Source organism: Salvelinus alpinus, chromosome 19 (genome assembly GCF_045679555.1).
Source record: "Salvelinus alpinus chromosome 19, SLU_Salpinus.1, whole genome shotgun sequence".
NCBI classification, from domain to species: Eukaryota; Metazoa; Chordata; class Actinopteri; order Salmoniformes; family Salmonidae; genus Salvelinus; species Salvelinus alpinus.
In genome coordinates this window covers 4,649,054-4,675,288 of record NC_092104.1, presented here as the reverse complement: position 1 = coordinate 4,675,288, position 26,235 = coordinate 4,649,054, and the positions used below count along the sequence as shown (strand labels likewise).

General features: G+C 47.4%; 1 protein-coding gene across 1 annotated transcript; it reads right to left on the bottom strand.

Moving 5' to 3' along the window:
- Positions 1–370: 370 nt before the first annotated feature.
- Positions 371–26,235, bottom strand: LOC139544907 (sorting nexin-18-like). Its single transcript, XM_071352104.1, has 3 exons — positions 24,795–26,235; positions 23,768–24,237; positions 371–4,022 (listed from the first exon to the last, which is right to left on the bottom strand). The coding sequence occupies exons 1-3, from the start codon at positions 25,829–25,831 to the stop codon at positions 3,769–3,771; spliced, it is 1,761 nt and encodes a 586-aa protein (XP_071208205.1). The 5' UTR covers positions 25,832–26,235; the 3' UTR covers positions 371–3,768.

Genomic DNA, 26,235 nt, shown 5'->3' with positions numbered 1-26,235 from the left:
ATTCAGTGAACATCTGTAGGCTGTTGAACTTGGCTGCTTGGAGGATGTATCTTATCTTCTCTGGCATCTTTAAAACACTGGACATATGTATCTGATGGCTAGCCTGAGCCTGATCCTGATCCCGAGCCTGATCCTGATGATCCCGAGCCTGAGCCTGATCCTGATGATCCCGAGCCTGAGCCTGATCCTGAGCCTGATCCTGCCGGCAGGCCTGCCATCAGATCAGTGTAGCCTACGTCGGACTAGTTAGATTACGTGTGAAGAAGCAGGGAGCAATTGACCCGTCGGACCAGACAAGACCCCTGGGAGTCCCTGAGCAGAAACATTACAATGTGACAGCCGACATGTACAAATGAGACCGATACGTAGAGGAGTTTATGTAGTTTATTTAGTCTCTGACTCGACACAAAAACTGGCACATAAGTTAAAATAACAGGAGAGTCAGGCTGGCTGGTGTCCAGATCTTTACTAGGATCGTTAGACTGAATTAATAACAGGAGAGTCAGGCTGGCTGGCTGGTGTCCAGATCTTTACTAGGATCGTTAGACTGATACCCATCAACCAGTCTGACAGACAGTGTGATCTCTCTCTCTCTACCCATCAACCAGTCTGACAGACAGTGTGATCTCTCTCTCTACCCATCAACCAGTCTGACAGACAGTGTGATCTCTCTCTACCCATCAACCAGTCTGACAGACAGTGTGATCTCTCTCTCTACCCATCAACCAGTCTGACTGACAGACTAACATCCATCAACCTCTAAAAAAAAAATACATTGTGCAAGAATAATATTTAGTTTAAAAAAAAAATACTTAAAAATAAAAGTGATTTCATGTCCAGTTCAGTTTCAATCTGAGCCGACAGTCCAGTCCATTTCAGTCTGAGCCGACAGTCCAGTCCGTTTCAGTCTGAGCCGACAGTCCAGTCCGTTTCAGTCTGAGCCGACAGTCCAGTCCGTTTCAGTCTGAGCCGACAGTCCAGTCCGTTTCAGTCTGAGCCGACAGTCCAGTCCGTTTCAGTCTGAGCCGACAGTCCAGTCCGTTTCAGTCTGAGCCGACAGTCCAGTCCGTTTCAGTCTGAGCCGACAGTCCAGTCCGTTTCAGTCTGAGCCGACAGTCCAGTCCGAGCCGACTGTCCAGTCCATTTCAGTCTGAGCCGACAGTCCAGTCTGAGCCGACAGTCCAGTCTGAGCCGACAGTCCAGTCTGAGCCGACAGTCCAGTCTGAGCCGACAGTCCAGTCTGAGCCGACAGTCCAGTCTGAGCCGACAGTCCAGTCTGAGCCGACAGTCCAGTCTGAGCCGACAGTCCAGTCTGAGCCGACAGTCCAGTCCGAGCCGACAGTCCAGTCCGAGCCGACAGTCCAGTCCGTTTCAGTCCGAGCCGACAGTCCAGTCCGTTTCAGTCCGAGCCGACAGTCCAGTCCGTTTCAGTCCGAGCCGACAGTCCAGTCCGTTTCAGTCCGAGCCGACAGTCCAGTCCGTTTCAGTCCGAGCCGACAGTCCAGTCCGTTTCAGTCCGAGCCGACAGTCCAGTCCGTTTCAGTCCGAGCCGACAGTCCAGTCCGTTTCAGTCCGAGCCGACAGTCCAGTCCGTTTCAGTCCGAGCCGACAGTCCAGTCCGTTTCAGTCCGAGCCGACAGTCCAGTCCATTTCAGTCCGAGCCGACAGTCCAGTCCGTTTCAGTCCGAGCCGACAGTCCAGTCCGTTTCAGTCCGAGCCGACAGTCCAGTCCATTTCAGTCTGAGCCATGTTCTCTTGCGTTCCAAGGCTCTGAACCTTTAAGCAGGCAGAGTTCATGGTCCCATGTTGTCCACTGAATGGAATCCAAGCCCGCAGTAAGAACAGAACAGGTTATCCCACTGAGCGATGTGTCGCTTTCTTCCTCTGTGTCGATCAGCCTTGTCCCAGTCACAATGATCCAGTCACGTGCTCGACATTGACGCTCCTGAAATCAGACTTCAGTCTCTGAAGGGAGAATCGTCGAGGCCAGCACTCCAAGCAGTCCGACGGACTCTGCTGCCCATCGGGTTGGGCTCTTCTCTCAACTCCAAACAAAACACAAGTCCACGTCCAAAAGCATCGCGTTCGTTCTTGATAACCTTTCTATAATATATGCAACAAACAAGCTTCTTAAAAACTAAATATGAGAATATATTTATATTACATAAACCTTTATAGAAGTTATATATAAAAAATAAAAAAAAGTATCAGAGAGAGAGAATAAAAAAAAAAAAAAGGCACAAGTCTGATTGTCTGTTCTGCTAGGAGTCTGTATGTGTAAAACACGTTCCTGCTCGAGATGGGACTTTCCAAATGGAACCCTATATAGCGCACTATCCATAGGGCTCTGGTCAAAAGTAGTGCACTATATATTAGGGAATGTGAAGCCATTTGGGACACACACACTATGAGGAGCTCAAGTGTTATAAGCAGAAGTTAGCATTTGAACTGTTTAAAGCCACTAAACAGCCAGGCTTTACGGTAGAGACTCCCCCTCTGAACAAATCACTGTCACTTTGTGGAACTTTATCTTAACTAGTAAACTTGGTCACGTCGTTAAAAAAGGTTTAGTCTACATAGTGTGATCTACAAGGTTAAAGAACACAATACCTTCCCATGTTACCGTCGTTAGTATAAGCAGCAGGAGGGATACAAGTTTACACACCATATTTAGATTTTCCCTCTCGGTCTTAAGTCACGATTCTGATAATAGCATATTCGCCCACTCGTTAGACTACTACACCTACCAAACCAATCGCTCGTTTAAATCAATACTTACAACCAACCGAGGTTTGCCTTGTCGTCGATCAACACAAAACACAAGCTTTTTTAGAAGCTTTATGACCTTCTGGTTTTGTAGTCTGGCGTCTGAGTGGCTCACCTACTAAGCCACCCCAGTGTTTCCTCTGTATAGAAAAGGATTGGGCGGTCCGCTGCATCAGTGGTGTTGTCGGAACGCCTATGTCCCAAACAGTAAAAAAAAAAAAATATTATATGGAAAAACATTTTTCAGTGTAAACTTAAAAATGACTAAAACAAGATATAAAGTATGTAGAAAAGCTAATAGATATATATATATATTTTAAAATAACAGCCTCTTTGAAAAGTAACAATCACCATAATAAAAAGCGAGACTGTCAGGGAGAATCTAAAATTAAAAAATGATGCATTGATTTCATTAGAATGTTTCAGTCACTCAGATAGCAGACAGAAGCCACATGGCAAAATGTGTAGAATTACAGGATATAAGCTTTAAACTGCAAATGTTCTCAGCCACATGGCAAAATGTGTAGAATTACAGGATATAAGCTTTAAAAAACTGCAAATGTTCTCTCAGCCACATGGCAAAATGTGTAGAATTGCAGGAAATGTGCTTTAAAACAGATACATTTTGCCACGCCCATGGCCACGCCCCTGCCACGCCCACCACCCAAGCCCCATTTTGATCCAGAAAAAAATAACACTGCATTAAAACCCATTAAAACACAGCCAAATGTCAACTCAAGCCCCTTCAAAACAGTAGCCACCACACATGGAATCAACATCCAGCCTTCAAGGGATTATCCAGTGTCGTCTGTGTCTTCTCACAGTGGATTGTATTGCTGTTTGGCAGTTGAAGGTAATGTCCACCTGGGGCTTCAATGATTGGCTGACTGAGGGAGGTCAAGGGTCATATCTGGACCAATCGGGGGAAGAGGGGGTCGGATGTGAGATCTCGACCAATCAGAACGTGGTCAATCGGATTTAGACCAATCAAACCTCTCTGCTCTAAGCGTTGTCGTACTTCTGCAGGGCCTCCTCCAGCTTTCCTGTGATCTTCTGGAAGAAACCAATCTGCTCGGTTAGATACTGCTGCATCTGGGCCTTGAAGTCCCTCACCCTGACCTGGTGGAAGTGCTGGATCTCTGCCAGCGTGGCGAAGGAGATGATGTTACAGCGCTCGTTGACGCCGTCCGCCTGGGGAGCGTCCATCTTGCCTTCCTCAACGTGCTTCTGGGACTCCTTGACCTTGGTCAGTGCTCCTGGAGAGAGAGGAGAGAGAGGAGAGGGTCAGTGCTCCTGGAGAGAGAGGAGAGGGTCAGTGGTCCAGGAGAGAGAGAGGAGAGGGTCAGTGGTCCAGGAGAGAGAGAGGAGAGGGTCAGTGGTCCAGGAGAGAGAGAGGAGAGGGTCAGTACTCCTGGAGAGAGAGGAGAGGGTCAGTACTCCTGGAGAGAGAGGAGAGGGTCAGTAGTCCAGGAGAGAGAGGAGAGGGTCAGTAGTCCAGGAGAGAGAGGAGAGGGTCAGTGGTCCAGGAGAGAGAGGAGAGGGTCAGTGGTCCAGGAGAGAGAGGAGAGGGTCAGTGGTCCAGGAGAGAGAGGAGAGGGTCAGTGGTCCAGGAGAGAGAGGAGAGGGTCAGTGGTCCAGGAGAGAGAGGAGAGGGTCAGTGGTCCAGGAGAGAGAGGAGAGGGTCAGTGGTCCAGGAGAGAGAGGAGAGGGTCAGTGGTCCAGGAGAGAGAGGAGAGGGTCAGTGGTCCAGGAGAGAGAGGAGAGGGTCAGTACTCCTGGAGAGAGAGAGGAGAGGGTCAGTGGTCCAGGAGAGAGAGGAGAGGGTCAGTGGTCCAGGAGAGAGAGGAGAGGGTCAGTGGTCCAGGAGAGAGAGGAGAGGGTCAGTGGTCCAGGAGAGAGAGGAGAGGGTCAGTGGTCCAGGAGAGAGAGGAGAGGGTCAGTGGTCCAGGAGAGAGAGGAGAGGGTCAGTGGTCCAGGAGAGAGAGAGGAGAGGGTCAGTGCTCCTGGAGAGAGAGAGGAGAGGGTCAGTGCTCCTGGAGAGAGAGGAGAGGGTCAGTAGTCCAGGAGAGAGAGGAGAGGGTCAGTGGTCCAGGAGAGAGAGAGGAGAGGGTCAGTGCTCCTGGAGAGAGAGGAGAGGGTCAGTAGTCCAGGAGAGAGAGGAGAGGGTCAGTGGTCCAGGAGAGAGAGGAGAGGGTCAGTGCTCCTGGAGAGAGAGGAGAGGGTCAGTGGTCCAGGAGAGAGAGGAGAGGGTCAGTGGTCCAGGAGAGAGAGGAGAGGGTCAGTGGTCCAGGAGAGAGAGGAGAGGGTCAGTAGTCCAGGAGAGAGAGGAGAGGGTCAGTAGTCCAGGAGAGAGAGGAGAGGGTCAGTAGTCCAGGAGAGAGAGGAGAGGGTCAGTAGTCCAGGAGAGAGGGGAGAGGGTCAGTAGTCCAGGAGAGAGAGGAGAGGGTCAGTAGTCCAGGAGAGAGAGGAGAGGGTCAGTGGTCCAGGAGAGAGAGAGGAGAGGGTCAGTAGTCCAGGAGAGAGAGAGGAGAGGGTCAGTAGTCCAGGAGAGAGGGGAGAGGGTCAGTAGTCCAGGAGAGAGAGGAGAGGGTCAGTGGTCCAGGAGAGAGAGAGGAGAGGGTCAGTGGTCCAGGAGAGAGAGGAGAGGGTCAGTGGTCCAGGAGAGAGAGGAGAGGGTCAGTGGTCCAGGAGAGAGAGAGGAGAGGGTCAGTAGTCCAGGAGAGAGAGAGGAGAGGGTCAGTAGTCCAGGAGAGAGAGAGGAGAGGGTCAGTAGTCCAGGAGAGAGAGGAGAGGGTCAGTAGTCCAGGAGAGAGAGGAGAGGGTCAGTAGTCCAGGAGAGAGAGGAGAGGGTCAGTGGTCCAGGAGAGAGAGGAGAGGGTCAGTGGTCCAGGAGAGAGAGGAGAGGGTCAGTGGTCCAGGAGAGAGAGGAGAGGGTCAGTGGTCCAGGAGAGAGAGGAGAGGGTCAGTGGTCCAGGAGAGAGAGGAGAGGGTCAGTGGTCCAGGAGAGAGAGGAGAGGGTCAGTGGTCCAGGAGAGAGAGGAGAGGGTCAGTGGTCCAGGAGAGAGAGGAGAGGGTCAGTGGTCCAGGAGAGAGAGGAGAGGGTCAGTGGTCCAGGAGAGAGAGGAGAGGGTCAGTACTCCTGGAGAGAGAGAGGAGAGGGTCAGTGGTCCAGGAGAGAGAGGAGAGGGTCAGTAGTCCAGGAGAGAGAGGAGAGGGTCAGTAGTCCAGGAGAGAGAGGAGAGGGTCAGTGGTCCAGGAGAGAGAGGAGAGGGTCAGTGGTCCAGGAGAGAGAGGAGAGGGTCAGTGGTCCAGGAGAGAGAGGAGAGGGTCAGTGGTCCAGGAGAGAGAGGAGAGGGTCAGTGCTCCAGGAGAGAGAGAGGAGAGGGTCAGTGCTCCTGGAGAGAGAGAGGAGAGGGTCAGTGCTCCGGGAGAGAGAGGAGAGGGTCAGTAGTCCAGGAGAGAGAGGAGAGGGTCAGTGGTCCAGGAGAGAGAGAGGAGAGGGTCAGTGCTCCTGGAGAGAGAGGAGAGGGTCAGTAGTCCAGGAGAGAGAGGAGAGGGTCAGTGGTCCAGGAGAGAGAGGAGAGGGTCAGTGGTCCAGGAGAGAGAGAGGAGAGGGTCAGTGCTCCTGGAGAGAGAGGAGAGGGTCAGTGGTCCAGGAGAGAGAGGAGAGGGTCAGTGGTCCAGGAGAGAGAGGAGAGGGTCAGTGGTCCAGGAGAGAGAGGAGAGGGTCAGTAGTCCAGGAGAGAGAGGAGAGGGTCAGTAGTCCAGGAGAGAGAGGAGAGGGTCAGTAGTCCAGGAGAGAGAGGAGAGGGTCAGTAGTCCAGGAGAGAGAGGAGAGGGTCAGTAGTCCAGGAGAGAGAGGAGAGGGTCAGTAGTCCAGGAGAGAGAGGAGAGGGTCAGTGGTCCAGGAGAGAGAGAGGAGAGGGTCAGTGGTCCAGGAGAGAGAGGAGAGGGTCAGTGGTCCAGGAGAGAGAGAGGAGAGGGTCAGTAGTCCAGGAGAGAGAGAGGAGAGGGTCAGTAGTCCAGGAGAGAGAGAGGAGAGGGTCAGTAGTCCAGGAGAGAGAGAGGAGAGGGTCAGTAGTCCAGGAGAGAGAGGAGAGGGTCAGTAGTCCAGGAGAGAGAGGAGAGGGTCAGTAGTCCAGGAGAGAGAGGAGAGGGTCAGTAGTCCAGGAGAGAGAGGAGAGGGTCAGTAGTCCAGGAGAGAGAGGAGAGGGTCAGTGGTCCAGGAGAGAGAGGAGAGGGTCAGTGGTCCAGGAGAGAGAGGAGAGGGTCAGTGGTCCAGGAGAGAGAGGAGAGGGTCAGTGGTCCAGGAGAGAGAGAGGAGAGGGTCAGTGGTCCAGGAGAGAGAGGAGAGGGTCAGTACTCCTGGAGAGGAAATGACAGAATAGAGGGTTAAGTCTCAATTGACAGCAAGTTCACATATGTGCATAGTGTGGGGAAAATAGTCTGAGTTGCCATTTTTAATCGACTTCATTAAAAAGGCATAGTTAACCCAAATTACAACATGACATATTGGTTTCCTCACCCTGTACGTTGTCTTTGGACAAGGTATGACAATAAGCAACTGTGTTGAGCTTCACAATGAATTTGAGATATTTTCCGTTAATTTGGACATGACGTGCACATTTTTTTAAAAATGCTAATATTGGTCTCATAACTTAAATGATATTTGTGCCACAAATGCTAAAACATTAGCATGTGGAAACAGTGCCAGGGAAACTAAACCAAAGCCTGGACTGCTGTCATACCTTGTCCTGCTGACAGGGTAAAGAAACCAACGTGTCATTTTGGTCATTTAGGTGAACTCTCCCTTTAGAGGAAGAGGCTGGGCTCTACAGTCAACATCACAACATAATAACAACATAACTTTACCATCACATTATTATATATATAATAATAATATAATATATATAATATAATAATAATTACATTATATTACATAGCCTAACACATAAAGAGACTTCCATTAAAACCCTCTCATAGCAGATCATTATAGAACCTACAACACGCTCAATGACACCGACCCAAAAATAGTCTCCAGATTCCTGGCATGAACAACCTGTTCCCATCGGCCTGAGATCTGACTAGGCCCGAGTCTGTGGGCATTATTATTGGCTATGATAATGGGTCTGAAAGGGGGAACTAAAAGCTAAAAGTACTCATTTATTACCGCACAGGCCTGGTCTATAGCCATGGAGGGGAATTAAAGCACTACAACGCAGCATGGATTTTCAAACAATAAATATAGTCCAGGCCACCCGACAGTGTCCCGGGCCCACCGACAGTGTTCCGGGCCCACCGACAGTGTCCCGGGCCACCCGGCAGTGTCCCGGGCCACCCGACAGAACAAGTGAAGTGGAATTAATTAGTTTGTCTTTTTGTGACTTTAGGATACTCTTAATTTACATGCATAAGCAATGCTACTTCATTTACCTAAACAAACAATATTGTGAATATTGAATTATATTCAACAAATATGGCTGGCTAAACAACAACTCTCTTTGGGAAAGAAGGCATAGGATTTGTTTCTCACCATCACACGTCGTCACCCTTTTCATTGCCAAGTTGTATGTCTAAGCAATGTGTGACCCGGCTGACCAGACAGCTGCATCCCACTTACTTTCTGCTTGACTGAAGCACAAATAATTAGAGAGACTCTCTCTCCCTAACCCTACTCTCTCTCTCCCTAACCCTACTCTCTCTCTCCCTAACCCTACTCTCTCTCTCTCTCCCTAACCCTACTCTCTCTCTCTCTAACCCTACTCTCTCTCTCCCTAACCCTACTCTCTCTCTCCCTAACCCTACTCTCTCTCTCCCTAACCCTACTCTCTCTCTCTCCCTAACCCTACTCTCTCCTGCCTGGTGCACTCTCTCTCGTCATGTCGAAAGTGCTATGCTTGAGGGTGTCCTCAAATTACCTGGGGTCTGACTCTGGTGTGAAACAAGCAAATGCAACAAGTGTCTGATGTTGCCTTTTGTGGGATGTGTTCCAACATGTAGGACTAGTTAAATTGCAAATCCCTCTGAGTCATGGAGCAGAACACCAGGTTTGGTTGGTTCGACCTCCTGCTAAAGGCAGTGGTCTACTTCTCTGTTGTGTTGGTAGGGCTTGGGAGGAAGCATAGCTTAGGACTACATTAGCTCATTTCAATATAGCTGGGAGTATTTTGCCAACACAAATATGAATGGGATTGTTGACATACAGTGTAGGGTTGTATCATTCTGGAAACTTGTTTTTTTTAATTAAAATTTAAATGTAACCTTTATTTAACTAGGCAAGTCAGTTAAGAACAAATTCTTATTTACAATGACGGTCTACCCCCTCCCCGGCCAAACCCGGACGATGCGGTGCCAATTGTGAGCCGCCCTATGGGACACCCAATCACGGCCGGATGTGATGCAGCCTGGATTCGAACCAGGTACTGCACATCGACGGGACAGTAGTGGAGAAGGTGGAAAGTTAAAAGTTCCTCGGCGTACACATCACAGACAAACTGAAATGGTCCACCCACACAGACAGCGTGGTGAAGAAGGCGCAACAGCGCCTCTTCAACCTCAGGAGGCTGAAGAAATTTGGCTTGTCACCTAAAACCCTGACAAACTTTTACAGATGCACAATCGAGAGCATCCTGTCGGGCTGTATCACCGCCTGGTACGGCAACTGCTCCGCCCACAACCGTAAGGCTCTCCAGGGGGTAGTGAGGTCTGCACAACGCATCACCGGTGGCAAATGACCTTCCCTCCAGGACACCTACAACACCCGATGTCACAGGAAGGCCATAAAGATCATCAAGGACAACAACCACCCGAGCCACTGCCTGTTCACCCCGCTATCATTCAGAAGGCGAGGTCAATACAGGTGCATCAAAGCAGGGACCGAGAGACTGAAAAACAGCTCCTATCTCAAGACCATCAGACTGTTAAACAGCCATCACTAACATTGAGTGGCTGCTGCCAACATACTGACTCAAATCTCTAGCCACTTATATAATACAAAATTGGATGTAATAAATGTATCACTAGTCACTTTAAACAATGCCACTTTATATAATGTTTACATACCCTACATTACTCATCTCATATGTATATACTGTACTCTATACCATCTACTGCATCTTGCCTATGCCGTTCGGCCATCGCTCATCCATATATTTATGTGTACATATTTTTATTAATTCCTTTACACTTGTGTGTACAAGGTAGTTGTGAAATTGTTAGATATTACTGCACGGTCGGAACTAAAGGCACAAGCATTTTCGCTACACTCGCATTAACATCTGCTAACCATGTGTATGTGACCAATAACATTAGATTTGATTTGCAGTGACGCCTCTTGCACTGAGATGCAGTGCCTTAGACCACTGCGCCACTCGAGAGCCCTAAAGGATTCCCTCACAGTTTAGGCCTATTCCCTCCTTATTACAGAAGTCATCCTCCCAACTAGGATTTTTAATAAAAACAGGGAATTATGGGAATTTGGGAAAGTTTTAGAATATCCGCAACCCTACACAGGTCTGTTCTAAGTCATTAAAGATAAGGGGGGGGACTAGTGAAACCCCAGTCACGGGACAGCCATCTCAGAACCAGTGAAACCCCAGTCACGGGCCAGCCATCTCAGAACCAGTGAAACCCCAGTCACGGGCCAGCCATCTCAGAACCAGTGAAACCCCAGTCACGGGCCAGCCATCTCAGAACCAGTGAAACCCCAGTCACGGGCCAGCCATCTCAGAACCAGTGAAACCCCAGTCACGGGCCAGCCATCTCAGAACCAGTGAAACCCCAGTCACGGGCCAGCCATCTCAGAACCAGTGTGACCCCAGTCACGGGCCAGCCATCTCAGAACCAGTGTGACCCCAAGTCACGGGACAGCCATCTCAGAACCAGTGTGACCCCAGTCACGGGACCGCCATCTCAGAACCAGTGTGACCCCAGTCACGGGACCGCCATCTCAGAACCAGTGTGACCCCAGTCACGGGACCGCCATCTCAGAACCAGTGTGACCCCAGTCACGGGACCGCCATCTCAGAACCAATGAGACCCCAGTCACGGGACCGCCATCTCAGAACCAGTGAAACCCCAGTCACGGGACCGCCATCTCAGAACCAGTGAAACCCCAGTCACGGGACAGCCATCTCAGAACCAGTGAAACCCCAGTCACGGGACAGCCATCTCAGAACCAGTGAAACCCCAGTCACGGGACAGCCATCTCAGAACCAGTGAAACCCCAGTCACGGGACAGCCATCTCAGAACCAGTGAAACCCCAGTCACGAGACAGCCATCTCAGAACCAGTGAAACCCCAGTCACGAGACAGCCATCTCAGAACCAGTGAAACCCCAGTCACGGGACAGCCATCTCAGAACCAGTGAAACCCCAGTCACGGGACAGCCATCTCAGAACCAGTGAAACCCCAGTCACGGGACAGCCATCTCAGAACCAGTGAAACCCAAGTCACGGTACAGCCATCTCAGAACCAGTGAAACCCCAGTCACGAGACAGCCATCTCAGAACCAGGTGAAACCCCAGTCACGGGACAGCCATCTCAGAACCAGGTGAAACCCCAGTCACGGGACAGCCATCTCAGAACCAGTGAAACCCCAGTCACGGGACCGCCATCTCAGAACCAGTCACGGGACAGCCATCTCAGAACCAGTGAAACCCCAGTCACGGGACAGCCATCTCAGAACCAGTGAAACCCCAGTCACGGGACCGCCATCTCAGAACCAGTGAAACCCCAGTCACGGGACCGCCATCTCAGAACCAGTGAAACCCCAGTCACGGGACAGCCATCTCAGAACCAGTGAAACCCCAGTCACGGGACAGCCATCTCAGAACCAGTGAAACCCCAGTCACGAGACAGCCATCTCAGAACCAGGTGAAACCCCAGTCACGGGACAGCCATCTCAGAACCAGGTGAAACCCCAGTCACGGGACAGCCATCTCAGAACCAGTGAAACCCCAGTCACGGGACAGCCATCTCAGAACCAGTGAAACCCCAGTCACGGGACAGCCATCTCAGAACCAGTGAAACCCAAGTCACGGGACCGCCATCTCAGAACCAGTCACGGGACAGCCATCTCAGAACCAGTGAAACCCCAGTCACGGGACCGCCATCTCAGAACCAGTGAAACCCCAGTCACGGGACCGCCATCTCAGAACCAGTGAAACCCCAGTCACGGGACAGCCATCTCAGAACCAGTGAAACCCCAGTCACGGTACAGCCATCTCAGAACCAGTCACGGGACAGCCATCTCAGAACCAGTGAAACCCCAGTCACGGGACAGCCATCTCAGAACCAGTGTGACCCCAGTCACGGGACAGCCATCTCAGAACCAGGTGAAACCCCAGTCACGGTACAGCCATCTCAGAACCAGTCACGGTACAGCCATCTCAGAACCAGTCACGGGACAGCCATCTCAGAACCAGGTGAAACCCCAGTCACGGTACAGCCATCTCAGAACCAGTCACGGTACAGCCATCTCAGAACCAGTCACGGTACAGCCATCTCAGAACCAGGTGAAACCCCAGTCATTAGCTCAGACATGTTGTTGGTCTTTCAGGGGAAGGGAGTGAAACTATCCTCACCTTTCAGGCATGTAGCCAACCTTCCGGCATGACTCTGCCCCGGGATTTGTTGTCATTTAGTGAACTCAGTCACCATGAGTAATGGCCTCTGTCAAAATAAAAGAGCTGGGATTGGTCTGTCACCGACAGGAAGACCTTTCATTGGCCAATCATCAAGAGAACGTAAATACACTGACATTGCACTCTGTTGTCTGCTCTCTCACATAGACCTCACAAGAAACAGGAAATGTCTGTTTTTGCAATAGCGGTCTAATGGTCCTTTCTCCATGTGTAACAAACCTATTTTTTTTATGTAACCTTTATTTAACTAGGAAAGTTAGTTAAGAACAAATTCTTAATTTACAATGACGGCCTACCCCGGCCAAACCCTGACGACGCTGGGCCAATTGTGCGCCGCCCTATGGGACTCCAAAACCACGGCCGGTTGTGATACAGCCTGGAATCGAACCAGGGTGTCTGTAGTGCCTTAGACCGCTGCTCCCTAATGATTATATATTGGTTTGGCGTTTGTGTAAAGTTTAACGACCCTGCAGGAAATAGTTACTTTCTCCTAGAAAATGCATCTATTCAAGTCCACTCTATTCAGACCGGACACAGATTTTCATTATAATCCATTCTACAAGAAAAACAGGAAATGTCTGTTTTTGCAATAGAAGTGCAATGGTCCCTTCTCAACGCCATGTGCAACAAAAGCTAACATCTATCACTTTAAAGAGAAACTGACTGCGTTTAAACTACTTTTGCAGATATGAAACAAAAGAAAAATCTGTCAATATGCTTCAAAACCAACTTTATCAAGAGGTTTTAATGAAAAAGGGTTCTAATGTGACTCAACGTTCCGTGACGTAGAGTAAGGAATTGTTGGCAGAATAGATGGATGCAGTTCAATGCGTTATTTAATAATTCAACAACACATTTCCTGGTAGTCTAACAAAAATATTGCTATCAGGTTGTAAATCCCAGCTGGTCTGGTACACTGTTTGCTGCCTCCAGCCATTCGGATGCACTGTTTCGGTTTAAAATCACTCAATATTTTGAAAAAAAAAAAAAAAAAAAAAAAAAACAGAAGACTGTAAAATTAAGGCTGGGAATGTCAATACAATCTAACTAGCAAAGGGCAATGATCACAAGTCAGTCATAACGTGGCCAAACACAAAGCCTCGTGGGCAACAAAAAAAAAGGACACACAAGTGAGTCATGTACTTTATGAAATTACAGCCCGATGCGGTGAATTCAACTTCAGTTGACGCAAACTTTCGTGCGTCCCGTTAACAGCGCGGAGCGGAGGGAAAGTGGACAGACACACGCCACAGTCCTAGCTATGCTACTAAAATGTTACGGTCTGGCTTTGGTTTTTAAAGCCCGATAATAAATAATCAAAAAAAACTAAACCATGCAGTGCAAAAAAAGGAAAAACATGTTTTAAAAAGATTAAATGGTTACAAAACAACCTATAGTTACATTGTTGTTATTTGGAGTTAAATACTGTAATGAAACAGGCAGGGAGCAGGTCTCGAAAAAAACAAAACAATGGCCAGTTTGGGTCGCAGTTGTACATTATTTTTGGTAAAAACAAATAGGCTGTCTGACCCACGATTTTCGTTTTGATTTTTTTCCAATACGACCTTGTGCACCGTTTCAGTTTGACACCCCATGGCTAGCATATCTATTTATTTAGCTATCTATTTATTTAGCAAGCTATCAACACGGAGCCTAACATTAGCTAGCTAGCTGCTGGGAGGATGTCATGTCTTTGGATGAGTGTGTGAGTTACCAACATTTACCCTGTCATATCTTTTACGGTGGCTACAGATGCAGGTGTCATTTGGTTAGCTAACAAGAAATGTGAATCGCTAGCTATGATGAACGTGAACGCCTATTATCCACAGTTAGCATATCTCTGAGTTGTCAAGCAAAATGTACTTGGTGTCGATCAAATGGGTGGGCAGGCAGGAAAGTTCCCTTTCAGTTGTCAAAACATGGGTTTGGCACAAGCATGCATTGGCAGGCAAGCTGCAGATGTACGAGCAGGCTACTATTCCCCATCTTTTCAGTGCAATTTTGATGGCCAATCAGCTGAAAAAGTTGGGAGAGGGTTTATCTGATGTTCCCTTGTTAGATTTGAGCACAACTTGCTCTGGCTATTAGTTGTTGATCTTGTTGATGTGCGTAACTGAGAGAGAGCATACCTTTTTCCTGTAAACACACAGTCCAGTTCATAGTGAATGGTGTCAGGCCCTACTTCCTGTAAACACAGTCCAGTTCAAAGTGAATGATAGCAGGCCCTACTTCCTGTAAACACAGTCCAGTTCAAAGTGAATGATAGCAGGCCCTACTTCCTGTAAACACACAGTCCAGTTCAAAGTGAATGATAGCAGGCCCTACTTCCTGTAAACACACTGTCCAGTTCATAGTGAATGATGGCAGGCCCTACTTCCTGTAAACACACAGTCCAGTTCATAGTGAATGATGACAGGCCCTACTTCCTGTAAACACACAGTCCAGTTCATAGTGAATGATGGCAGGCCCTACTTCCTGTAAACACACAGTCCAGTTCATAGTGAATGATGGCAGGCCCTACTTCCTGTAAACACACAGTCCAGTTCATAGTGAATGATAGCAGGCCCTACTTCCTGTAAACACACAGTCCAGTTCATAGTGAATGATGGCAGGCCCTACTTCCTGTAAACACACAGTCCAGTTCATAGTGAATGATAGCAGGCCCTACTTCCTGTAAACACACAGTCCAGTTCATAGTGAATGATGTCAGGCCCTACTTCCTGTAAACACACAGTCCAGTTCATAGTGAATGATGGCAGGCCCGTATGGCAAATGGCTTATTTGCATATACAGTGCATTCGGAAACTATTCAGACCCCTTGACTTTTTCCACATTGTTACGTTACAGCCTAATTATGAAACACATTTTGGAACCACCAAGAACCCAAATGATCACTCTGACAAAGCTCCAGAGTTCCTCAGTGGAGATGGGAGAACCTTCCAGAAGGACAACCATCTCTGCAGCACTCCACCAATCAGGCCTTTATGTTAGAATGGCCAGACAGAAGCCACTCCTCAGTAAAAGGCACATGACAGCCTTGGAGTTTGCCAAAAGGCACCTAAAGGTCTCTCAGATCAAGAGAAACAAGATTCTCTGGTTTGATGAAACCACGATTGAACTCTTTGACCTGAATGCCAAGCGTCACGTCTTGAGGAAAGGTGCTTCAACAAAGTACTGAGTAAATGGTCTGAATACTTATGTAAATGTGATATCAGTTTTTTTGAAAAAAAAGTACTATTTTTGCTTTGTCATTATGGGGTATTGTGCGTAGATTGATAAGAAAAAAAAGTATATTTTTTTGATACATTTTAGAATAAGGCTGTAAACGTAACAAAATGTGGAAAAAGTCAAGGGGTCTGAATACTTTCCGAATGCACTTTATATATGGGGCAATTTAGCAATTAGGATTTGTTATCTGTAATGGTTATGATCTGTTGGCATATAGATAAATGCAAGCATTTTTTATAGTGCGGGCCTTGTGTTAAATAGACTATTATATTTTTTTCCATTCGAAAACTCCAGGAGAAAATATTGCGAGTACTCTAACAGTCCAACAATGTAAAATGCCCATCCCTATGTCGGAGTGATGAGCTGTAGGTTTGATGTTGGTTTGAGGTTTGTGTAAAATGTAAAATGCCCATCCCTATGTCGGAGTGATGAGCTGTAGGTTTGATGTTGGTTTGAGGTTTGTGTAAAATGTAAAATGCCCATCCCTATGTCGGAGTGATGAGCTGTAGGTTTGATGTTGGTTTGAGGTTTGTGTAAAATGTAAAATGCCCATCCCTATGTTGGAGTGATGAGCTGTAGGTTTGATGTTGGTTTGAGGTTTGTGTAAAATGTAAAATGCCCATCCCTATGTCGGAGTGATGAGCTGTAGGTTTGATGTTGGTTTGAGGTTTGTGTAAAATGTAAAATGCCCATCCCTATGTCTGAGTGATGAGCTGTAGGTTTGATGTTGGTTTGAGGTTTGTGTAAAATGTAAAATGCCCATCCCTATGTCGGAGTGATGAGCTGTAGGTTTGATGTTGGTTTGAGGTTTGTGTAAAATGTAAAATGCCCATCCCTATGTCGGAGTGATGAGCTGTAGGTTTGATGTTGGTTTGAGGTTTGTGTAAAATGTAAAATGCCCATCCCTATGTTGGAGTGATGAGCTGTAGGTTTGATGTTGGTTTGAGGTTTGTGTAAAATGTAAAATGCCCATCCCTATGTCTGAGTGATGAGCTGTAGGTTTGATGTTGGTTTGAGGTTTGTGTAAAATGTACAAGCTTATGAAAAACAATTTCCTGCTCAGAGGACAATAAATCTATTATATTCTACAGTATTCTGTCCAGACATACCACAGATAGACGTGTGCGTGAAGCAAGGAAAACATGCTGACATTCCCTAAAATAAGTCCTCCTCCCCCCCACTATCCATTCTTCTTGGCAATATCTCTGCTCCACTGCTGAGGTTTAACCCAGATCCACAGAATTTCTCTAACGCAGAACAGATGAATACAGATACAGAGACAAACGAGAGAGAGAGAGGTAGAAATCAGAGAGACGGGGAGAGGGAAGAGAACAGGGAGAGCGAGAGAGACAGACAGGGAGAGCGAGAGAGACAGACAGAGAGGGAGAGCGAGAGAGACAGACAGAGAGGGAGAGCGAGAGAGACAGACAGCGAGAGAGACAGACAGAGAGCGAGAGAGACAGACAGGGAGAGAACAGGGAGAGCGAGAGAGACAGACAGGGAGAGAACAGGGAGAGCGAGAGAGACAGACAGGGAGAGAACAGGGAGAGCGAGAGAGACAGGGAGAGAACAGGGAGAGCGAGAGAGACAGACAGGGAGAGCGAGAGAGACAGACAGGGAGAGCGAGAGAGACAGACAGGGAGAGCGAGAGAGACAGACAGGGAGAGCGAGAGAGACAGACAGGGAGAGCGAGAGAGACAGACAGGGAGAGCGAGAGAGACAGACAGGGAGAGCGAGAGAGACAGACAGGGAGAGCGAGAGAGACAGACAGGGAGAGCGAGAGAGACAGACAGGGAGAGCGAGAGAGACAGACAGGGAGAGCGAGAGAGACAGACAGCGAGAGCGAGAGAGACAGACAGCGAGAGCGAGAGAGACAGACAGCGAGAGAGACAGACAGGGAGAGAACAGGGAGAGCGAGAGAGACAGACAGGGAGAGAACAGGGAGAGCGAGAGAGACAGACAGGGAGAGAACAGGGAGAGCGAGAGAGACAGACAGGGAGAGAACAGGGAGAGCGAGAGAGACAGACAGGGAGAGAACAGGGAGAGCGAGAGAGACAGACAGGGAGAGAACAGGGAGAGCGAGAGAGACAGACAGGGAGAGAACAGGGAGAGCGAGAGAGACAGACAGGGAGAGAACAGGGAGAGCGAGAGAGACAGACAGGGAGAGAACAGGGAGAGCGAGAGAGACAGACAGGGAGAGAACAGGGAGAGCGAGAGAGACAGACAGGGAGAGAACAGGGAGAGCGAGAGAGACAGACAGGGAGAGAACAGGGAGAGCGAGAGAGAGACAGGGAGAGAACAGGGAGAGCGAGAGAGAGACAGGGAGAGAACAGGGAGAGCGAGAGAGAGACAGGGAGAGTGAGAGAAACAGACAGGGAGAGAACAGGGAGAGCGAGAGACAGACGGAGAGAACATCGAGAGCGAGAGACAGACGGAGAGAACATCGAGAGGCTGTATTATCTCCTGCACTGAGAGAACAATACAGACTTATCAGCAATTTCTTTTACAAAATTGAAAACAAAAACATTTTGAAAACAAAACCAGAAAAGGAGTATCTTTGTGCCATATTAGTTGCAGAATATGTAGCATCTGCCACACCCGTAGGGCCAGCCAGTGGAATGACCAACCACAGCATCGACATTGCTTCCTGTGTCTTTCTCACCATCTCATTATTGTCCTCATTCAATTCTTACTGTAGTGTCCTGTTAATTCTTACTACTCAATGACTACTATTATTTTACGTCCACCGGACGTGCTACCTGTCCCAGACCTGCTGTTTTCAACTCTTAATGATCGGCTATGAAAAGCCAACTGACATTTATTCCTGATTATTATTTGACCATGCTGGTCATTTATGAACATTTGAACATCTTGGCCATGTTCTGTTATAATCTCCACCCGGCACAGCCAGAAGAGGACTGGCCACCCCTCATAGCCTGGTTCCTCTCTAGGTTTCTTCCTAGGTTCTGGCCTTTCTAGGGAGTTTTTCCTAGCCACCGTGCTTCTATACCTGCATTGCTTGCTGTTTGGGGTTTCTGTACAGCACTTTGAGATATTAGCTGATGTACGAAGGGCTATATAAAATAAACTTGATTTGATTTAACCTGTGCTGAACGCTACTCTGCTGACTTGCCTAGTTAAATAAATACTACAATTAAAATAAAATAAAAACCTGCTCTGCCCGGGGCCGAACCCTGCTCTGCCCGGGGCCGAACCCTGCTCTGCCCGGGGCCGAACCCTGCTCTGCCCGGGGCCGAACCCTGCTCTGCCCGGGGACGAACCCTGCTCTGCCCGGGGACGAACCCTGCTCTGCCCGGGGACGAACCCTGCTCTGCCCGGGGACGAACCCTGCTCTGCCCGGGGACGAACCCTGCTCTGCTGAACTGTGATGTTCATACTTGTAAAATATAGACATTATGATTGGTACAGATTTGGTCTGGATCAACCAAACGTGGTCTTGTTTTGGGGGCATTAGAATAATAACCAGAACATGTAAAGGAGAACATTAAACGTTCCTACCTATTTAGACTACGTCACCATGAACAGAACAACGTTCAGAATTATGCATTCCTCTGTAGTACAGATCCAAGGACCCATGATGTCAATGTTACCGTCATTCTGTTACCGGGTGTTAAACCACTTCACTTACTGTAGTAAAATAACCCAAAAGAGAGTCAAGGTGTCATATCATAGCTGACACACTGTCACATTTTACAAACAGTCACATTTACTGTCATTATGTTACCAAACTTTGCATCTATCTATCTATCTATCTATCTATCTATCTATACACACACAATACATACATATACAGTTGAAGTCGGAAGTTTACATACACTTAGGTTGGAGTCATTAAAACTAGGTTGGAGTCATTAAAACTAGGTTTTCAACAACTCCACAAATTTCTTGTTAACAAACTATAGCTTTGGCAAGTCGGTTAGGACATCTACTTTGTGCATGACACAAGTACTTTTTCCAACAGTTGTTTACAGACAGATTATTTCACTGTATCACAATTCCAGTGGGTCAGAAGTATACATACACTAAGTTGACTGTGCCTTTAAACAGCTTGGAAAATTCCAGAAAATGATGTCATGGCTTTAGAAGCTTCTGATAGGCTAATTGACATAATTTGAGTCAATTGGAGGTGTACCTGTGGATGAATTTCAAGGCCTACCTTCAAATGCAGTGCCTCTTTGCTTGACATCATGGGAAAATCAAAAGAAATCAGCCAATAAATTGTAGACCTCCACAAGTCTGGTTCATCCTTGGGAGCAATTTCCAAATGCCTGAAGGTACCACATTCATCTGTACAGACAATAGTTCGCAACTATAAACACCATGGGACCACGCAGCCGTCATACCGCTCAGGAAGGAGACGCGTTCTGTCTCCTAGAGATGAACGTACTTTGGTGCGAAAAGTGCAAATCAATCCCAGAACAGCAGCAAGGGACCTTGTGAAGATGCTGGAGGAAACAGGTACAAAAGTATCTATATCCACAGTAAAACGAGTCCTATATCGACATAACCTGAAAGGCCGCTCAGCAAGGAAGAAACCATTGCTCCAAAACCTCCATAAAAAAGCCAGACTACGGTTTGCAACTGCACATGGGGACAAATGGACAATGACCCCAAGCATACTTCCAAAGTTGTGGCAAAATGGCTTAAGGACAACAAAGTCAAGGTATTGGAGTGGCCATCACAAAGCCCTGACCTCAATACCATAGAAAATTTGTGGGTGTAACAGTATAGCTTCCGTCCCTCTCCTCGCCCCTACCTGGGCTCGAACCAGGGACCCTCTGCACACATCAACAACTGACACCCACGAAGCATCGTTAACCATCGCGCCACAAAAGCCTCGGCCCTTGCAGAGCAAGGGGAACAACTACTTCAAGGTCTCAGAGCGAGTGACGTCACCGATTGAAACGCTATTAACGCGCACCACCGCTAACTAGCTAGCCATTTCACATCGGTTACATGGGCAGAACTGAAAAAGCGTGTGCGAGCAAGGAGGCCTACAAACCTGACTCAGTTACACCAGCTCTGTCAGGAGGAATGGGCCAAAATTCACCCAACTTGTTGTGGGAAGCTTGTGGAAGGCTACCCGAAACGTTTGACCCAAGTTAAACAATTTAAAGGCAATGCTACCAATACTAATTGAGTGTATGTAAACTTCTGACCCACTGGGAATGTGATGAAATAAATCACTCTCTCTACTATTATTCTGACATTTCACATTCTTAAAATAAAGTGGTGATCCTAACTGACCTAAGACAGGGAATTTGTACTAGGATTAAATGTCAGGAATTATGAAAAACTGAGTTTAAATGTATTTGGCTAAGGTGTATGTAAACTTCCGAATTCAACTATATGTGTGTGTACACACACACACACACACACACACACACACACACACACACACACACACACACACACACACACACACACACACATATGTATACATATATAAACACATTCAAAGGTTTTTCTTAATTTTTTACTATTTTCTACATTATAGAATAATAGTGAAGACATCAAAACTATGAAATAACACATATGGAACCATGTAGTAGTCCCAAAAAAGTGTTAAACAAATCAAAATATATTTGAGATTCTTCAAAATAGCCACCCTTAGCCTTGACGACAGCTCCTCAGTAAAAAGGCTAGCTAGCTACATCAGCTGCAGACACATATTGGCTACCTAGCAACATGACATCATGTCTCATTTCTGGAGGCAGTGGAAACACAATATGAGCTGGCCCTCCAAAGCCAGCCCAACCTAGGTGGACTTCAAAGTGCCAATGGAAAAGGGGCTCAACTCCGCCATGGTTTGTTGGACAAAGCCATGTGGAAACGAATGCTGTTTTTTTGTAGTTTTTTTTTTTGGGGGGGGGGGGGGGGAATAAATGCCTTAAATAAGGTCAGAGGTAAACACAGATCTTATAGGTTTAGTTATATGAGATAATCATCAGCTAACGTCACGTTTTGTGAAATGATGACGCATTTATGGATTTCAAAAAATGCATAAAGCACATAAAAGCTTCATAATTAATTTTAAAAAGGCTATGTTAAATGACTGCTATGATCTCCCGAGCCTGTGTTTTCCACGTTTATCCCAAAACCCTTATTTTTTCACCACAGGAATGGCTGAACGAACCAGAGGTAACTCATTGCCTGGTTGTAGGACTACAAGCTGGCGAGATCTATGGAATGTATTTTTTTTGTAATGTCTGTTAAGTTGAATCAACAACAAATCACAGCACGCGTCGATGGGTACATTTCCTGCTTTTATACTTCCTGCTTTGCTCCTCGCAATGGCCGCCATTCCACCCATTATGTCATCATTGACTTGAACGGGGACACCCGTTCTCTTCTATTTCTACTGCAGCAAATGCAGGCTGAGCAAAGGAGAAAATGTGTCTTACATTTTTTTTAATTATTTTTTTTTAATAAAAACATGTTTTGCTATTTAAATGGTTATTACGGTGACCGTGGTAATTTGGCTGGCCAATTACCGTCATCCAAAGTTCCATGACCGTCACAGCCCCTCGATACTACTGTAGGTCACGGGTGATAGACTGACTGGCTTTCCTGGCAAACCCTGTAGCAATTTCTGTTGTTTTCAGGCTTTATACATGGGTCATGCACCACAATGACTGCACACACACACACACACACACACAACCAACGTGAAAACACGTCGCATCAGCTAAACCACAGGCTGCCTCCCATATGACTCAGCAGTCAAATGAAAACTGTGTGTGTGTGTGTGTGTGTGTGTGTGTGTGTGTGTGTGTGTGGGAGGATGTGTGGTGTGAGTCAATACCCCCAACATAAACATTTCCCCATCACTCATGCAAAGCTGAAGTTCCCTCCTCTAAGTGATAATGGTGACGACTGCTACAGAGCTGATGATACGGAGACTACAGCCACCATGACAGGTTGAGAAAAAGAAAAAGCCTAGGGAGGGAGGTACCTTATCAGAAACAAAACACGAAGGCTCTTATCAAGCCAATGAATATTATTGTTGCTGTCTGACAGCCCCATGGGTCGCAACAAAGTCATTTGATCCCTGATGAACCAATCCACGATGAACCAATGTTTACACTTAGCTACACCCATTCAACTGTTATCGCACACAGATTTACAATCAATCAATCAATCAATCAGCTGATTAGTGGAGTTACTAGGCCTGAGTCTAGTAGTATGACGACAGTACCTTTCTGTACGTGGATGATGTCAGGGTAGTATGATAACATTACCTATTCTGTACGTGGATGATATCAGGGTAGTATGATAACATTACCTTTCTGTACATTAGTGATATCAGGGTAGTATGATAACATTACCTATTCTGTACGTGGATGATGTCAGGGTAGTATGATAACATTACCTATTCTGTACGTGGATGATATCAGGGTAGTATGATAACATTACCTTTATGTACGTGGATGATATCAGGGTAGTATGATAACATTACCTTTCTGTACGTGGATGATATCAGGGTAGTATGATGACATTACCTATTCTGTACGTGGATGATATCAGGGTAGTATGACGACATTACCTATTCTGTACGTGGATGATATCAGGGTAGTATGATAACATTACCTATTCTGTACATTAGTGATATCAGGGTAGTATGATAACATTACCTTTCTGTACGTGGATGATATCAGGGTAGTATGATAACATTACCTTTCTGTACATTAGTGATATCAGGGTAGTATGATAACATTACCTTTCTGTACGTGGATGATATCAGGGTAGTATGATAACATTACCTTTCTGTACATTAGTGATATCAGGGTAGTATGATAACATTACCTTTCTGTACATTAGTGATATCAGGGTAGTATGATGACATTACCTATTCTGTACGTGGATGATTCAGGGTAGTATGATAACATTACCTTTCTGTACGTGGATGATATCAGGGTAGTATGATAACATTACCTTTCTGTACGTGGATGATATCAGGGTAGTATGATAACATTACCTTTCTGTACATTAGTGATATCAGGGTAGTATGATAACATTACCTATTCTGTACGTGGATGATATCAGGGTAGTGTGATAACATTACCTTTCTGTACATTAGTGATATCAGGGTAGTATGATAACATTACCTTTCTGTACGTGGATGATGTCAGGGTAGTTGGCCAGATGTCCCTGGTACAGCTGTAACAAATCCATTAACGGATCCACATCTTGTCTTGGCTGCTCTGCAAAATAGTCTCCGATAGCATCGTATGCCTCTCCAGTGTAAGCTATGGCCTGGTTCAACCCTACTGAATACGCCTGCTGGTCCAGCTCAAACGCCTGGCCCAGTACTTTAAACGCCTGGCCCACTTTCTGGTACTCCTTCTTAAACCCTGTGATCTGTTTCCGGGCGAATTCGTTGGTGGTGGCGTTGACTTGGACCACGCTGTCGTCCATTTTCTTGGTGAAAGCTTTGAAGCCGTCGATCTTGGACTCGACCTCGACCAGGTCCAGGGGGGGTCCGGAGGGCGTGGAGATAGTGAGGAAGAAGTTAGCCCCCACCATCTCATCCTTCTCCGCCTTCCTCTTCCCCTGCTTCCATGACTTCTCATCTGTGCTGTGGGAAAAAAATTAAACGTGGGTTTCACAAAGCGTTTTCATTTTTGTTTTACAGAGAGACCGTGAAGAACACGGTTCGAGTGGGCCAGATTCGTACCCATACCAACACAGGCCTAGCCTACATGTGTGATCTGAATGGCAAGTAGTCACCACCAGGCCATCCCCAGGCCACTACTGGCTAGAGCTTTTCAATGAGCCAAAATAGGCTTTACGATAGCCTGAGTGCCAGTCTGTTTGTGCCATTATGACAACTCCATTGCTGTCATCATCACGCCAAACACACCAATTATATGAGGAGTTGGCAAAGGAGCAAGAAAACAGACTCGCACTCAGGCTAGCTTTACAGAGCAAAGAAACATGGAGAGGAGAGGGGGATGGGGAGAGGAGAGGAGAGAGGGATGGGGAGAGGAGGATGGGGAGAGGAGAGAGGGAGGGATGGGGGAGAGGAGAGAGGGAGGGATGGGGGAGAGGAGAGAGGGAGGGATGGGGGAGAGGAGAGAGGGAGGGATGGGGGAGAGGAGAGAGGGATGGGGAGAGGAGAGAGGAGAAGCCTACCTGTTGCAGGTGAGGAAGTGCTGAAAGACATCACACTTGGACAGGACCGGGTGGCTGGTCATGTGATTCATCCACCATATCAACCCTTTCCTCCTTTTAGAGATGAAGTCCTCTTCAAACCGCCCCGTGGCCTGTTTCTCCGGTATGTGGGGCACAGAGATGACAGGGAACTTCTCCACCAGCCGGCCATAGAGCCAGTCAAAGTGTTTATACCTTCTGTTTACCTGGGTCTGTGTGTGGGTGGGCGTCAGCTTGTAGGCAATGTAACTCTTCATCCCTTTAAACTTGGTCTGCTTGGTGGGGTCGTCGATGGTACAGGCGAAGGGGTATGGGTTTTCCTGCCATTCTGGGCCGTATTGTCCCGTTACAACACATATCTTATCCCCATCTTTCACAAACCCAGCTGCCTCACCTAACACGAACGCTTCCCCTCCTGATTTCACAAATGTTGAAAACCTATTGAGGTTTCTACTGACCGTAGCAGAGCTCTTGGCTTGTTGAACGTTGCTACCTTTAGACGTAGATGTTGACATTCTGTATTTAGACGGTCCGTTGCCATCAAAGTCCCCTTGGTAATTACCCCCAACAACCCCGGGTTCGTCGGCCACTGTCGAGCTGTCATCCCAGTCGTCATCCCAGTCTTCGTCGCTTCCCTGGCTGGCTTGATAAATGTGCTGCTGCTGTGCTGGGGCAGGCGGTGAGAACGCTGTAAACCCGGGCGATGTTACCGATGTTTTGGACAAGTTGTCAGTTTGATTCTGGATTTTATAAGAGGAGGCGTCCCCGAAACCTCCGGTTGGAATATTGGCGTATCGGGATCCAGATGTGTCGTTGTTAAACGTGGACGCGGTATCGTTCTTCAGGATCTCGATGTAGGACGCGGGGAAGAGACCTCTCTCGCCTTTGCTGTTGGACCCTTCTAGCCATCCTTCAATGTCCTGTTCGCTGTACAGACTCACTATTTCATTTTCTTTCACTGATATCTCACCGGGGTTTTCGGAATTGAAATCGTATAAAGCCCTCGCCTTGAGCGCCATAGTTCAACAACAACTGGAGCGCCTAACGCGCAACAAAATAACCAGCTAGAGCTAACCAACAAACTCTCCCCGGCGGGCTAGCCTATCCAAACTACTAGAAGTCTGTGTACGAAGGTTGAGAAGGCACACTGCTTGAAAAACTCCCAGCGAAATGTCCCTTCTTCAAGCGACCCTACTATACAATCCAATTTTATTTTGTTACCGTTAAAACGTGCAATAAAAACCTGTTATTTCGTCCAGGTTTACCCCGTTAGATGTGTAGCCTAGTTACTACCTCTCTCTCTCTCCTCGCAGACTCCCTTCTCCGCGCAACAAACACACATAATCAGTCTGAATAATCGAGGGTGGAGCTAGGAGGATGATCAGATAACAGGCGACATTAATCAAACGCCTATGCTTTAGTT

What these genes read in the sequence shown, in the direction of transcription:
- LOC139544907 (XM_071352104.1), bottom strand. Translation starts at nt 25,831, where the DNA reads ATGGCGCTCAAGGCGAGGGCTTTATACGATTTCAATTCCGAAAACCCC. An exon ending in CACTTCCTCACCTGCAACAG is followed by an intron (nt 24,238 to 24,794) that starts GTAGGCTTCTCC and finishes TTTTTCCCACAG; the next exon opens with CACAGATGAGAAGTCATGGA. An exon ending in CATCATCCACGTACAGAAAG is followed by an intron (nt 4,023 to 23,767) that starts GTAATGTTATCA and finishes CTCTCTCTCCAG; the next exon opens with GAGCACTGACCAAGGTCAAG.